Consider the following 17,082-nt stretch of genomic DNA (forward strand, 5'->3'; position numbering starts at 1 on the left):
AATGTTTATTAGATTACATGTTAATGCCACTTTGTATTTTTTTACCATAAAATAATGTCAGTGTCATTTGACCATTTAGTATTTGATTGATTTATGTTTTATTAGTAAATAAGCATATCAGTTCTTTAATTATAAATGTGTTGATTATGAACACATTCTTAAAGATTTAAATAAAATATAATTCCTTGCAAACAATAATACACTAAGGGTTTTATAAAGTTTTATTGCAGATAACTTTTTAAAGATAAATGGGAGACAGTGAGTTTAAAGAATAGCCAAGTGTTGGAAGCAACGTAGATGCCCATCAGTAAATGAATGGATCAAAAAACTATGGCACATTTACACAATGGAATTCTATGCAGCAGAAAGAAAGGAGGAGCTCCTACCCTTTGCAACAGCATGGATGCAACTGGAAAGCATTATGCTAAGCAAATAAGCCAGTCAGTGAAAGACAAATACCATATGATCTCACCTTTAACAGGAACCTAAAGAACAAAACAAAGAAACAAGCAAAATATAATCAAAGACACTGAAATAGAGAACAGTCACTGTTCTCTACTGTATGATATCACCTTTAACAGGAACCTAAAGAACAAAACAAAGAAACAAGCAAAATATAATCAAAGACACTGAATAGAGAATAGAGACAGTGTTCAGAGGGGAGAGGAGAGGGAATTTCAGGGGAATTTCAGGGGAATTTCAGGGGAAAGGGGTAAGGGTTTACAGGAACATGTATAAAGGACACATGGATAAAAACTAGAGGTGGGTGGAAATGGGAGGGAGGAGGAGAGGGCTGGGTGGGAGGGTTGGGTTGGGAGTAAAAGTTAGAAAATTGTACTGCAACAACAATTAAAATAAAAAATATTTTAAAAAAAGATATGTTTAACTTGTGTGATAGATATATTTCATTTTTTTTCCTTCACTGCTTAACACTTCTATTTTTTTTCTCTAGGACTGTTATGAATACAATTCAACAATTAATGATGATCTTAAATTCAGCAAGTGATCAACCATCAGAGAATCTGATTTCCTATTTTAATGTAAGCCATATATGAAACATTATTTATTGTAATATCTTGGCAAAGAAATTTGAAATTAGCAGTGAAAATTTTGAGTATTTTTAAAATACCTGTCTCCCAACCAACATATAGTTATCTATTACACCTATTTCTTGCTTTCTTTTAAACCATTCATTTGACATGCTTTTAGTAGACATTATCAGTAGACAGCATTTTTCTTAGATTTCCTCATGTTTATTATTTACCTTGCTTAACATTTTTTCTTGCACTTTAGATCTCACTTCTGAGATCATTTTCTTTCTTCTTCAGACACATCTTTTATTTAGCTCCTTTAGTGACAGTTCATTTAAGATGAGTTCATAACATTTTTTAGTTTTATGTAGATTACAAATTGCCTGTCTCCGAGTGAGCATATTTTGAAGATCAGGTAAGGTGTTTTTTTTAAATTTTGCTCCTTTATTAGATCAGGTTTCTTAATTTTTAAAATTAATGCCATATTTTCTTTTGTGTGTAAGTAAAATCTTAGAAACTTACAGGTTTGTAATGTATGTTTTGGTAACAATGATTTTTATGATAGGAAATGTTTCTTTGTTACCATGTTTCTAAAACTTGTGTGCTCTTTTTCTTTCAGAGAGATTAAATTATTGATTTTATAGAATAAATTTTTGAATGACACTTTACATTTGAAAAAAATTATAGTTACTCTTAATTTTGGAAAGTTTATTTTCTGACATATTGAATGTATTTAATAAAGATTAGATTATAAAATAAAGTTCATCTTTGGTTATAGTTGAAGCACATCGGATTTGTGATTATATTATAATAGATTACAATATGAATTAAGGTATTTTAATACATCTAAATTTGCATTTTAATATTTATCTTGTGGTGTATTTTATTTTCATTTTCTTTATTGTTATTCAAGTAGAATTGTCTCCGTTTCCCCTCCCCCCTGCCCCACCCTTGATCCTGCTCCCCCACCCCCTGGCTTTGTCCATGTGTCCTTTATGTATGTTCCTTGACCACACTTCCCCTTTTAACCCCCATTATCCCCCTCCCAGATCACTTCTGGTTATTTCCAATTTATTCTTTATTTTAATGTCTCGGGTTATATTTTGCTTGCTTGTGTGTTTTATTGGTTAGGTTCCAATTATAGGTGAGGTCATATGGTATTTGTCTTTCACACCTGGCTTACTTCACTTAGCGCAATGTTCTCCAGATCCATCCATGCTGTCACAAAGGGTAGGAAGTTCCTTCCTTCTTGCTGCTGCATAGTATTCCATTGTAAATGTACCACAGTTTTTTGATCCACTCATTTCCTGATGGGCACTTAGGTTGCTTCCAACACTTGACAATTGTAAATTGTGCTGCTATGAACATTGGGGTGCATAGGTTCTTTTGAATTGATGTTTCAGGATTCTTAGGGTATAATCCCAGCAGTGGAATTGCCAGGTCAAAAGGCAGTACCATTTTTAGTTTTCTGAGGAGATTCCATACTGTTTTCCATAGTGGCCGCATCAGTCTGCATTCCCACCAACAGTGAACTAGGGTTCCATTTTCTCCACAACTTTGCCATCACTTGTTGTTTGATGATTTGGTTATGATGGCCATTTTGACTGGTTTATAGCCCTACCTTATATGATATATATTTAATTTCATATGTAACATTTCTCTATCTTGTATTTCTTTAAATGTAGCTAAATTATTTAGCTAATTCTTCGCTCTTCTCAAAAGCACAATTTTAAATTAGGAATGATACCAAGCACAAATCTTAGTTTTACTTTTGTCATTTCCTTCTTGGGGGATAACATATATTCCAAAATAACTACTAATTGATGATAATTAATGAAAACATATGAGGCTCTTTTGGGGGGTAATTATTTCATTTTTTATTAAGGTATAATTGATATATAACATTGTTAGTTTCAAGTATGCAACATAATGATTTGATATTTGTGTGTACTGCAAAATGATCACCACAATATATCTAGTTAACATCTGTTACCATGCATAATTATAATTTTTTTGTTCTTGAGATAGGGACTTTTAAGATATATTCTCTTAGCAACTTTCGAATATGCAATGCAGTATTATTAATTATAGTCACCATGCTGTACATTGTATCCCCATGACTTATTTGTTTTATTATTGGAAGTTTGTGCCATTGACCTCATTCACCCATTTTGTCCACCCCCCATACTTCTGGCAACCACCAGTCTGTTCCCTGTATCTATGACCTTATTCTATGTTTCATATATATATATATATATATATATATATATATATATTTAGGTTACATTTATAAGTGAGATCATAGGGTATCTATTTGACTTACTTCATTTAGGATAATGTCCTTAAGATCCATCCATGTTGTTGTGAGTGGCAAAATTTTCTTTTTTATGGTTAAATAAGATTTCATTGTGTGTATATGTGTATGTATAGGTGTATATATGTGTGCATATATAAATATCAGTTATATGTGTGTGTATTTACACACACACACATACACCAATTTTGCTTTATTCATTTAGCCATCAAGTTAGGTTGTTTTCATATCTTTGCTGTTGTAAATAATTTTGCAGTGGATATGGGAGTGCAGATGCCTTTTTGAGTTAGTATTTTTGTTTCCTTTAGATAAATAACTAGATGTGGAATTGTTGGACATTATGGTAGTTCTACTTTTATTTTTTTAGAGGAATTTCCATACTATTTTTCATACATACTAACTGCACCAACTTATATTCCCACCAACAATGCACAAGGGTTTCCTTTTCTATACAACTTCACCAACACTTGTTATTTCTTGTCTTTTTTATCACAGCCATTCTAACATATGTAAGTTGATATTTCTTTGTGGTTTTGATTTGCAATTTTCTAGTGATTAACAATATTGGGCATCATTTTATGCACCTATTGCCATCTGTATGTTTTCTTGGGAAAAATGACTACTCATCTTTTAAAAAACACTTGTAATAGTTTTATTTTTATTTTTTAAATTAAATTTATCAGGTGAAGTTGGGTAATAAGGTTATATAGTTTTCTTGTGCACAATTCTATGATACATCATCTGTGTACTCCACTGTATGTCCACCACCCAAAGTCAAATCTTCCATTATCTTATATTCAACCCCCTTTACCCTTTACTTCCATCCCACCCCACTTCCCTCTGATTACCATCATACTGTTGTCTATGTTTATGAGGTTTTGCTTGTTTGTTTCTCTTGTTTGTTCACTTGTTGCTTTTAGCTTTATATCCTACATATGGTTGAAATCATATGCTTCTTTTTCTTTCTGAATTTTTCACTTAGCATGATATTCTCAGGATCCATTCATATTGTCACAAATGACAGTATTTCATTTTTTCTTATGGCTGAGTAGTATTCCGTTGCATATATGTACCACATCTTCTTTATTGAATCATTTAGCGAAAGATACATCAATTGTTTCCATGTCTTGGCCACCATGAGTAATGCTGCAATCAACATAGGGGTGCATATATGTTTGCAGATAAATGCTTTCAAATTCCTCAGGCAGATACCCAGAAATGTATTGATGTGTCACGTGATAACCCTATTCTTAATTTATTGAGAAGCCTCCACACTGTTTTTCATAGTGGCGATACCAGTTTACCTTCTTACCAACAGTGGATGAGGGTTCCTTTTTCTCCACAACTTCTCTAGTACTTGTTATTACTTGTCTTGTTGATGACAGCCATTGTAACAGGTGTGAGATGGTATCTTATTTTAGTTTTGATTTGTATTTCCCTAATAGCTAGTGAAGTTGAGCATTTTTTCATACATCTGTTGGTCATTTGTGTGTCTTCTTGGGAGAGAAGTCTGTTCAGGTCCTTTGCCCACTTTTTAATTGGATTGTTTTCTTGGTATTGAGTTGTATGAGTTCTTTATATATTTTGGATATTAAAGCCTCCTTGAGGCTGTTGTTTGCAAATATCTTCACCCATTCGGTTGGTTGCCTTTTTGTTTTGCTAGTGTTTTCTTTTGCTGTGCAGAAGCTTTTTAGTTTGATATAGTTCCATTCATTTACTTTTGCCTTTATTTCCCTTGTCTTGGGATCAAATTCATAAAATCCTCTCTAAGACAAACATTGATAAGTTTAGTACCTATGTTTTCTTCTATGTATTTTATTGTTTCAGATCTTATCTTTAGGTCTTTGATGTATTTTGAGTTAATTTTTGTATGTGGGGACAAAGAGTAGTCTAGTTTCATTCTTTGGCATATGGATTTCCAATTTACCCAGCACCATTATTGACGGGGCTTTCTTTTTACCATTGTATGTTTTTGGCTCCTTTGTTGAAAATTATTTGCCCATATACACATGAGTTTATTTCTTGGCTTTCATTTTTGTTCCATTGTTATGTATGTCTCTTTTTCTGACAGTGTCATGCTGTTTTGATTATTGTTGCTTTGTAGTATAATTTAAAGCCAGTGTGATGCCTCTTTTTACATTCTTTTTAAAAAACATTTTTATTGATTATGCTATTACAGTTTTCTCAACTTTTCCCTCTTTATCCCTCTCCTCCCTGCACCCCCAACCCTCCAACATTCCCCCCTCCTCCTTAGTTCATGTCCATGTGTTGTACATATAAGTTCTTTGAGTTCTCTGTTTCCTATACCATTTTTCTCTCTCCACATCTATTTTATGCCTATGAATTCTGCTTCTTCTGTGTACCTTTTTCCCCCATTCCTCCCCTGCCCCTCCCCACTGAAATCCTCCATGTGATATCCATTTCTCTGATCTGTTCCTGTTCTAGTTTTTTGCTTAGTTTTTGTTTTCGTTGTTTCTCTTTTGTTTTAGGTTCATTTGTTGATAGGTATGAGTTGTCATTTTATTGTTCATATTTTTTATTTTTATTTTTCTTAGATAAAGCCCTTTAACATTTCATGTAATGATGGCTTGGTTATGATGAACTCCTTGAACTTGACCTTATCTGGGAAGCACTTTATCTGCCCCTCTATTCTAAATGATAGCTTTGCTGCATAGAGTAATCTTGGATATAGGTCCTTGCCTTTCATGGCTTCAAATACTTCTTTCCAGCCTCTTCTTGCCTACAAGGTTTGTTTTGAGAAATCAACTGATAGTCTAATGGGAACTCCTTTGTAGGTAACTGTCTCCTTTTCTCTCGCTGTTTTTAAGACTCCCTCATTATCTTTAATCTTGGGTAACTTAATGATGATGTGCTTTAGTGTGTTCCTCTTTGGGTCCAACTTCCTTGGGATTCTCTGAGCTTTCTGGACTTCCTGGAAGTCTGTTTCCTTCACCATATTGGGAAAGTTTTTCTTCACTATTTGTTCAAATAAGTTTTCAGTTTTTGGCTGTTGTTCTCCTTCTGGCAACTTTATAATTTGGGTATTGGAATGTTTCAGATTGTCCCAGAGGTTTATAATTCTCTCTTCACTTTTTTGAACTCTTGTTTCTTCATTCTGTTCTGGTTGGATGTTTATTTTTCCCTTGTGTTTCAAATCGTTGATTTGAGTTTGGTTTCCTTCCTGTCACTGTTGGTTCCCTGAATATTTTGCTTTATTTCATTTGGGTATCCTTCATTTGTTTTTTTCATTTTTCAACCAAGTTAAATTCTCATCAGATAGCTTGGCTATCTCCTCATCACTTAGCTCTCTTTCTGAAGTTTTACTCTGTTCTTTCATTTGGGCCATATTTCTTTGTCTTGGCGCACTTGTTAAGTTGTCAGGGGCAGGGCCTTAGGTATTCATCAGGGCAGGGCAAGTGTCTTTGCTGCATTGCGGCACTGCCTGTGGGCGAGGGACCAGAGGGGAACAATGCAGCTTGCCTGCTTGTCTCTAGCCCACTTTCCAATGAACTCTTATGTGAAACTGGGAGTTTCTCTCACTGTGGCAAGTGCTGTACTCCACAGTCAACTCTGAGTCTTAGTTTTGCCTTCCCCCAGCCTCACCCGCTTGGTCTGCTGCCTTGCCAGGGTTTTTCTCAGTGGGCCCCACCTGAACCGTGGGTTCTTATGGGTCTGGTTTTCTGGTTGATTTTTTCTTTAATTCCTTGGTTGTCAGAGTTCTATGTAGTTTGATTTTCTGGCACTTCTGGTCATTTATTGATTTTAGATTGGTTGTGTGAGGAAGTGAAGGGTTGCTACCTATGCCTTCATCTTGACTGGAACTCTCTCCATTTACCTTCTTTTCTAAGAATTACTTTGGCTATTGGGGTCTTTTGTGGTTCCATACAAGTATGATGACTTTTATTCTACTTCTTTAAAAAATGTTGTTGGGATTTGATGGGGATTGCATTAAATCTGTATATTGCTTTGGGTAATATGGATGGTTTAACTATTTTAATTTAGCTCTTCCAATCCATGAACAGGGAAAATATTTTCATGTCATATGTCTTTCAATCTCTTTCAGTAATGATTTGTAGTTTTCAGTACATAGGTCCTTTTCTTAATTTTATTTGTGGCTATTTGTTTTATTGCAATTGCAAAGAAATAGTTATTTGTTTTTCCTCAAATTTTGTTAGCATATTGTTAGTATATACAATATTTATATTGATTTTGATTTTGTATCCTACAACTTTATTGTTTTTGTTTATCATTTCTACTAGTATTTTGTGGAATCTTTAGGGGTTTCTATATACAGAATCATGTCATCTAGAACAAAGTGACAATATTACTTCTTCATTCCCAATATTGATGCCTTTCATTCTTTCTGTCTTGCCTGATTGCTCTGGATAGAACATTTAGTACTATGTTTAATAAGTACGGTGAGAATGGACATCCTTATCTTGTTCCTGATCTTAGAGTAAAAGCTTCCAGTTTTTCACCAGTGAGTATGATATTAGTTGAGAGTTTGTCATATATGGCCTTTATTCTGTTGAGGTACTTTTTCTATACTTATTTTATTGAGTGTTTTAATAATAAAGGATGTCATATTCTATTAAATGCTATTTCTGCATCTATTGATTTGATTACATAATTTTTTTTATCTTTATTTTGTTAATGTGGTGTATTGTATTAATCAGTTTGTATTTGTTGAATCAACCTTGTTCCCTGGCATGAAACCTACTTGATTGTGATATACGATTTTTTAAATGTAATATTGTATTCAATTTGCTAGTATTTCGTTTAGGAGTTTTGCATCTGTGTTCTTCAAAGATAATGGTTTTTAGTTTTGTGTGCGTGTGTGTGTGTGCATGTGTGTATGTGTGTGTGTATCCTTGCCAGATTTTAGTGTCATGGTTATATTGGTGTCATAAAATATGTTAACAAGTATTGCCTGTTTTTTAATTTTTTGGAAGAGTTTGAGGAGGATAGGTATCAAATCTTTTTTTTTCTTTTAATCATTGATCAAGTACAGTTTTCTGCCCCCTACTCCCATTCCAGCCCACCCACCCAACCCTTCCCCCTTACCCCCCATTACCCCCCACCCCTAGTTTTTGTCCATGTGTCCTCCAAATTTGTTCCTGTAAACCCTACCCATTCCCACCTGAAATTCCCTCCTCTCTCCCCTCTGGTCACTGTCAGACTATCCCCTATTTCAGTGTCTTTGGTTATATTTTGCTAGTTTTTTTTGTTTTGTTGTTTAGATTCCTGTTAAAAGTGATATCATGTGGTATTTGTCTTTCACTGCCTGGCTTGTTTCACTTAGCATAATGCTTTCCAGCTCCATCCATGCTGTTGCAAAGGGTAGGAGCTCCTTCTTTCTTTCTGCTGCATAGAATTCCATTGTGTAAATGTGCCATAGTTTTTTGATCCATTCATTTACTGATGGGCATCTAGGTTGCTTCCAGCACCTAGCTATTGTAAATTGTGCTGCTATGAACATTGGGATGCATAGGTTCTTATGAATTGGTGTTTTAGTATTCTTAGGATAGAGTCCCATTAGTGGAATTGCCGGATCAAAAGGCAGATCCATTTTTAGTTTTCTGAGGAAGTTCCAAACTGCTTTTTGGAATTAGGATGATGTTGGCCTCATAAAAACAGTTTGGGAGTCTTCCATCTTTTTGGATATTTTGAAATAGTCTGTGAAGGATAGGTATTAGTTCTTCCTTAAATGCTTTGTAGAATTCTCCTGTGAAACCATCTGGTCCAGGGCTTTTGTGTGTTGGGAGTTTTTTGATTACTGCTTCAATTTCTTTTGCTATTATTGGTTTGTTCAGGCTTTCCGCTTCCATTTTTTTGAGTTTGGAAGGTTATAATTTTCTAGAAATTTGTCCATTTCATCTAGGTTTTCAAATTTCTTGGCATACAGCTCTTTGTAGTAATTTGTTACAATCCTTTGTATTTCTGTGGTATCTGTTGTAATCTCTCCTCTTTCATTTCTGATTGTGTTTATTTGGGTTTTCTCTCTGTTTTTCTTGATGAGTTTGCTTAAAGGCTTGTCGATTTTGTTTATCTTTTCAAAGAACCAACTCTTGGATTCATTGATCTTTAGAATTGTGCTTTTAGTCTCTATGTCATTTAATTCTGCTCTGATCTTGGTTATTCCTTCCTTCTGCTTGCTCTGGGCTGTCTTTGTTGTTGTTCCTCGAGTTCTTGTAGACGTAGGGTTAGGTTGTTTGTTTGAAATGTTTCTAACTTTCTTAGGTGGGCCTGTATCCCTATGAACTTCCCTCTCAGGACTGCCTTGGCTGTGTCCCATAAGTTTTGGGTTGTTGTGAGTTTGTTTTCGTTTGTTTCCAAAAACCGTTTGATTTCTTCCCTAATATCATTCTTGACCCATTCATTGTTTAATCGCATGTTACTTAATCTCCATGAATTTGAGTGTTTTGGGGTTTTTTCCTTGGGGTTTGTTTCTAGTTTCAGTCCCTTGTGATCTGAGAAATTGCTTGGTATGATTTCAATTTTTTTGAACTTGTTGAGGCTTGTTTTGTGTCCTATCATGTGGTCAGTCTTTGAAAATGTTCCATGTACATTTGAAAAAAATGTGTATTTAGCTTCTTTGGGATGGAGGGTTCTGTAAATATCAGTAAAGCCCAGTTCGTCTAGGGTATTGTTCAATGCCACAATATCTTTGTTGATATTTTGTTTGGAAGATCTGTCCATTTTTGATAGTGGGGTGTTAAAATCCCCCACTATGATTGTGTTGCTGTCCATATCTTTCTTGAAACCTCTAAGATTTTCTTTATGTATTTGGGTGCTCCTATGTTGGGTGCATATATATTTACAATATTTATGTCTTCTTGGTGAATTCTTCCCTTGAGTATTATGAAATGACCTTCTGGGTCTCTCTTTATCGTCCTTCTTTGAAAGTCTATTTTGTCAGATATGAGTATTGCTACTCTGGCTTTTTTTTCCTGTCCATTTGCTTGGAAAATTTGTTTCCAGCCCTTCACTTTCAACCTGTGCAGATCTTTTATCCTGAGGTGGGTCTCTTGTAGACAGCATATGTGTGGGTCATGTTTTCTTATCCAATCAGCTATTCTATGTCTTTTGATTGGAGCCTTTAATCCATTTACGTTTAAGGTTATTATTGATAGGTACTTATTCATTGCCTTTTATGTACGTGTGATCCTCTCTGTCTCTCTCTTTTCCTTCCTTTCCTTAAAGCAGTCACTTCAGCATCTCTTGCAGAGCTGGTTTAGTGGAGGTGTGTTCTTTTAGACTTCTTTTGTCTGAGAAGCTTCTTATTTGGCCTTCTATCTTAATTGAGAGCCTTGCTGGGTAAAGTAGTCGTGGTTGCCGGCCTCTGGTTCTCATTACTTGGATTATTTCTTGCCGTTCTCTTCTGGCTTGGAGTGTTTCCATTGAGAAGTCAGCTGTTAGCCTTATTGGGGCTCCCTTGTATGTTACTTCCTGTTTCTCCCTTGCTGCCTTTAAGATTCTCTCTTTGTCTTGAAATTTTGCCATTTTAATTATGATGTGTCTTGAGGTGGGCCTCCTTGGGTTCCTCTTGATTGGGATTCTCTGTGTTTCCTGGATTTGTGTGACTTTTTGTCTCATCAAATTAGGGAAGTTTTCCATCATCACTTGTTCAACTAGGTTTTCAATCCCTTGTTCTTCTTCTTGTCCTTCTGGTATCCCTATTACACGGATATTATTATGTTTCATATTGTCTTGCATTTCTCTCAGTCCCTCTTCATTTTTTCTGAGCCTCTTTTCCTTTTCTTGCTCTTTCTGGGTGTTTTCTTCTACTTTGTCCTCTAGCTCGCTGATCGGATCTTCTGCTTTATTGATCCTGCTCTCATTCCTTCTACTGTGTTCTTCAGTTCAGAAATTGTATTCTTCATTTCCTCTTGGCCCTTGTTGAGAGTTTCTATTTCCTTTTTTTATGCTGATGTAGTTTTCATTGAGTTCATTGTAGCTTCCCTGTAGTTTCTCGTAGCTCATTGTGAGCTCATTGAGCTTCCTGACAATCACTGCTTTGAATTCAATATCTGATAGTTGAATTGCCTCTATTTCATTTAGCATTCTTTTTTTTTTTTTAAGATTTTATGTATTTATTTTTAGGGAGGGAAGGGAGGGAGATAGAGATAGAGAGAAACATCAATGTGTGGTTGCTGAGGGTTATGGCCTGCAACTCAGGAATGTACCCTGGCTGGGAATCGAACCTGGGACACTTTGGTTCCCAGCCCGAGCTCAGTCCACTGAGCTATGCCAGCCGGGGCTCATTTAGCATTCTTTTTGAGGCTTCCTCCTTTCCTTTCATTTGGGGATTATTTCTTTGTTTTTCCATTGTTTGTGAGACTCTTCTTGTTCGCCTCAGCTTCTTATATTGATCTGTTCTGGCTCCCTGGGTTTATGTTGTGAACTTCTTTAGTAGAATAGCAGTGAGTTTCAGTGGTGCTGTTTCCTTGATCTCCCAAGCTCACTGGTCTTGGGCTGTCGTTTACGTTCGCTTTGTGTTTGCCTTTGGGTTTTGATTGTTGTTGAGTCTTTCTTTAGTGGTTCCTTCCCACCAGTTGGTTAAATGTGGGTCACTCTGTCCACCACCTTCTGTATTTTGTTGTGCTGGTGAGGGCAGGTTGTGTTGAAGGTGGTTCTTCTGTGTGTACAAGGTTTAAAGAAATCTTGTTCAGTTGCTTGTATTGGGTACTGTCTCTACTGTTTAGTTGTATTTCCAGATAAGTCCTGGATTGAGGTTTGTGTGGTTACTACTCCCTCCTTCACCTTCTTCTGCTGTTATCTGTTAGTGGTTCCTTTGTTGTTGGGTTTCCTCTTCCAGTGGGTATCCTGGTGTTCACCTCCTCCACCTATTCTTTTTTGTCATCGGTTGGAGGGGGAAGGCAAAATGGTTTAAGACAGCAACCGAGAATTCTATGCTATTTACAGTAGTAGCAAGCAGGGAAGATATAGGAGATCCTTTCACTATGTATAGTGTTAACCGTGGTCTTCCACCTAGCTAGCTGATTTTTAGAAAGGATGGAAAGAAGATAAGACTCTTGTTGGGGGAGGAAGGATTGTGAGTTGGATCTATAAAGCAGTGAGGTTGTGGGTGGTCAGATTCTGGGGTAAGGTGAGAGTAAAGGATAGTAAATAGGTGTAGTGTGTGAGAGAATAGAGTTAACCACTACAGTAATAGAGTTCAGGAAACTTTGAAATGGGCTAAGATCTGGGGGGGCATGTTGTGAAGTAATTACAATTGCATGGAACAGCAGTTATTTACAATGATATTATGGCAACATTCATATGACAGTGTCTATAAGATCTAGGTAACAAGAATAGGGAGTACAGAACATCAAGTAGTGTGCTGATGGGACACAGGTGAGTTAAAGGACAGGAGATTAGTAATACAGTATAGAAAGAGATATCAGGGGAAAGCTGTCAGGTGATACAATATATCCAGCCTAGCAAAGCAGGCTATACAAAAAGAAGAGGGATATAAAAGTACTGTTAAAAAAAAGATGTAGGAACACTGGAAAAATAATAATAATACAAATATGCAATAACTTGCAGGTTCTCTGTAATAGCAGAGTGACATTTATCTCACTGTCCCAGCTGTTGTGATGCCCCTTCTTTGGGTTCAACTTTGGTCTTTTCACAGATCCAGGATTTTGTCTCACTTGTAGGTATTTAGGAAAAAATTTTAAAAAGTAAAAAATAGAAAAGGCAGACGAAGGAAGGAAGAAGAGATAAAATTGGAGGAGACGAAGGAGGAAGGAATAAAACAAGAAATCAGGAAAGAGGAAAAAGAAATCAAAAGAGAATAAAAACAATAAAACTTAAAAAGTTAAAAATTGTTAAAAAAATAGAATCAAATTAAAAAGCCTCTTGATTTCAAAGTGGCCAAACTGGTTTTTCTGCTCTTGCTGGTTGAGGCAGGCTGAAGGATGATTTGTTTGGCTTTTCTTCCTTGGCCCTTGGAGTTCGCACTGGCTACTCAGCTTTGGGCCCTGGGTGTGGGAATCAGGTCTTTCCCCAGGGTTACTGCTGTGTGCTGGTCTGTGGGGATACTCTCCTTGCAGGCGCGCCTGTGCGCCATAGGTGCGCCCGTCCGCCGGCTCGCCCGCAGCTGGGTAGGAGACAGACGGGAGCCACTGATCACTTTAGGAGAATTCCCCAATGTCTGTGTCTATTCACTCCTTCCTCTTGAGAAATTCCTCCCGTTCAAGCCCACCGCTCCCCACAGTGGGCTGGCTTCTCCCACCATGGCCTGGCTTCTCCCACCTCCAAAGCTCCAGCCAGAACGGTGACCGCGGGAGTCCGGGTCCGCTGCGCGACTCGGCTCTGGTGTCCACCGCCTCCAAAGCTGCTCACCACCCCGGTGTGTTTGCCAGCACCTGGATTCCTCCCAGAGCCGCTCAGACCTTGCTCAGCTGGGGAGGGAGCAGTTGACCTGGCTCTCTCCCAAGAACCCTATGGTAAACCCAGCAGCGGCCCTGGGCCTGGGGCTGCAGCCCCGGGACCACACGCTTGTCCTGGGACCCTGCCTTGCTGTAGCACTCCCCTTAGGGTCTGTTCTTGTTCTTTTGGTTCTGCCACAATCCTTGGTCCTCTGTTTTCAAAAATGCTGAAATATGTTGGTTGCTTGCCTTTCTACTCCTTAGATCGGTCAGGATTTTCTCCCCTGAGCAGAGGAAAGCCTAATCTGCTTCTTCCTACTCCGACGCCATCTTAGATCCTCCAGGTATCAAATCTTTAAAAAAAATATTTTTTATGTATTGATTTTACTGAGAGAGAGGAAGAGTGTAGAGGGTGAGGGTTCGGGGAGAGAAAGAGAGAGCAAGAGAAACAGAGAAAGATCAATTTGTTGTTTCACTTATTTATGTACTCACTGGTTGATTTTTGTACATACCCTAAAGTGGAGTAAAATCTGCTACTCTAACAAACTGAGCTACTTGTCCAGGCTCAAATTTTCTTTAAATGTTTGGTAGAGTTCACTAAGGAAGCCATGTGATCCTGAACTCTTACTTTTGGGAAGGTTTCTTGAGAAGGTTGTTTCACTTTCCTCACTGTTGATTTGTCTTTTGAGATTTTTCAGTTCTTCATGATTTAGTCTGGGAAGGCTATAGGGTGTATTTCTAGGAAGTTATCCATTTCTTGTATGTTATTGAATTTAATGGCATATAGTCTTTCATAGTATTCTAGTGTGATCCTTTGTATTTTTGTAATGTTGGTGGTAAGTTTTAACTGTCTATTGAGATCTATTCATTTTTAATTTCATTTGAGTTTTTTTGCATTTAAGTTGTATGAGTTCTTTACATATTTTGGATATTAACTCCTTATGAGATATATGATTTGCATTTATTTTCTCTTATTGAGTAAATTGCCCATTTCATTTTGGTTATGGTTTCCTTTGCTGTAAAGAAGACTTTTAGTTTGATGTAGTACTTGTTTATTTTTGCTTTTATTTTCCTTGCTTTTAGTGTCAGATTAATAATATCTCGAACATTAGTGTCAAACAGCTTACCACCTCCACTTTTCAAAGACTTTTATTTCAGGTCTTCATTGAAGTCTTTAATCCATTTTGGGAACATTTTTGAGGATGATTTAAGATAGTTGTCAAGTTGTTTTCATTTGTATGTAGCTACCCAGTTTTGTCAGCACCACCTATTTAATAGACAGTCTTTTCCTTATTCTTAATTTTTGGTTTCTTGTCATAAATTAATTGATGATATGTCTGTGGGTTTATTTCTGAAGTCTCTCTTCTGTTCCATTGATTTGTGTTTCTGTTTTTCTGGCAATCTTACTTACTACTATTTTGACTATTTTAGCTTTATTATGTGGTTTGAAATCAGGAAGTGTGATGACTCCAGGTTTGTTTTTTCTTTTTTCAAGATTGCTTCGAATATTTGAGTTTTTTAGGGTTCCATATAATTTTAAGATTGTTTATTTCTTTTATTTATGTCTTCCTCAATTTCTTTAATCAGTGTCTTGCAGTTTGCACTGTATAGGATCTCATCTCCTGGGTTAAATTTATTACTAGGTATGTAATTCTTTTTGGTGAAATTGTAAATGGAATTATTTTCTCTTTACCATAGTTTGTTATTATTATAGAAGCACAAATGACTTGTATATTGATATTGTATCCTGCAACTTTACTGAATTTTATTTATTAGTTATAACAGTTTTTGATGGAGTCTTTAGGGTTTTCTATATATCAATGCATGGGGGACCCAAATAATCTGGAATTTATTTATAAAAAATTGTGTATTTATGTGGGGAAGCTTTGCCCACAGAGCACCCCCCCCCCCATCTGCCACAGATGAGAATAAGTCTACCAAGACATGATCTGCTTGGGGAAGAAAGGTGGCCGTTCTCAAAGGAGAAGGACCAAGACCCTTTTCCTCAAGAGGTTTTTATTGGGTTCATTTTGCACAGGAATGCAGGTAAAGCTCATTAATCATTGTCAGGCAGTAAGGATAAAATAATAGATAGCATACAGAGAACTATGAGGCCTTATTCTGAGTCAGTGTCTGTTAGCTACAAAACTTTGGGGGAACAAACTCATTTCCTCTCAGACCCTTATCAGAAAATTGAGAGCATTCTTAGCAAAGCAAGTTTCATAGGATTTTATTTATTCTTGCTTAGGTCTGATCACCCTGGGGAACCCACCTTTTTTTTTTTTTAAGGTTTATTTATTTATTTATTTTTAGAGAGGGAAGGGAGGGAGATCGAGAGAGAGAGAGAGAAATATCAATGTGCGGTTACTGGGGGTTATGGCCTGCAACCCAGGCATGTACCCTGGCTGGGAATTGAACCTGCCACACTTTGGTTCGCAGCCTGCGCTCAATCCACTGAGCTACGCCAGCCAGGGCTGGGAACCTGCCCTTTCTAGAACAGGGATTCACTGCCTTCTGTCATTGTTTCAGGCTTAAGTCAGGCAGGGGAAGTAAAGCAACCAAGAGATTAGGAAACTTCTCACAGACAGAATGAGGACTCGGGCTATGTCAAAGCCCAGGGGCGAGGGTCAGTCACCCCCTTTTGCTATAGCTTCCCAAGTCCTTCCCTGGGGGCCCCCGTGATCATGCCTATCTTAGATTGTCCCTCCCTAAAGGAATCTTACCATTCCTTGACTAACTATTCATGCATTGGGGGCCAGACAGGGTGAAGTAAAAGGGGTAGAGGTGGCCCCCCTGCAAGTGAGATAAGCTTTGTCTCCTTAGAGGCTTATGGTCTGAAGGTCACTCACTCAGCTGTAGCCATGGTGGGGTTACAGCTTCTGAAACCAGGCAGGACGGTTCCCAACATATTTATTCTTACATGTTTAAACTTCAGTCACCTTCAAAGTACTCTCCATTTGATGCAATACATTTATCAAGATTTTTTTCCCATTGCTCAAAACAGTTTTGAAACTTGTGGATTTTGGTGCCTTTTAGTGTTTCTGCTGTTTTTTGTTTTACTGTTTCCATTTCTGTTGAGGACTTTTTTCATCCAGGGAAACAAACAAACAAAAAAGTCCCTTGGGGGAGATTGGGTAAATAATGAATGTGGGGCATGGTCATTCCATTTTTGGTCAGAAACTGCCGAACACTCAAGAGTGGTGTGGGCAGGGGCACTCATAAATCACCCATCATGAAATGGGAAAACACATTGAAAGAGTCTTTAAAAAAATTTCACTGAAAGTGAATGTAGCCTCTCACAATACCAGCTGGTACACTGGTACATACAGGTTCTTAGAACACTCACCTAGTAGGGGAAGCC

The 17,082-nt window shown here is 37.1% G+C and overlaps 1 protein-coding gene across 1 annotated transcript in view; it reads left to right on the forward strand.

Moving 5' to 3' along the window:
* The window catches only part of RB1 (RB transcriptional corepressor 1), a 295,974-nt gene that overhangs the window by 141,839 nt on the left and 137,053 nt on the right, over positions 1-17,082 (forward strand). Inside the window, 1 exon segment of the mRNA XM_036011346.1 lies at positions 953-1,040. Within this exon segment, the coding sequence (XP_035867239.1) occupies positions 953-1,040 (88 nt within the window).

This window comes from Phyllostomus discolor, chromosome 11 (genome assembly GCF_004126475.2).
Source record: "Phyllostomus discolor isolate MPI-MPIP mPhyDis1 chromosome 11, mPhyDis1.pri.v3, whole genome shotgun sequence".
Taxonomy (NCBI): domain Eukaryota; kingdom Metazoa; phylum Chordata; class Mammalia; order Chiroptera; family Phyllostomidae; genus Phyllostomus; species Phyllostomus discolor.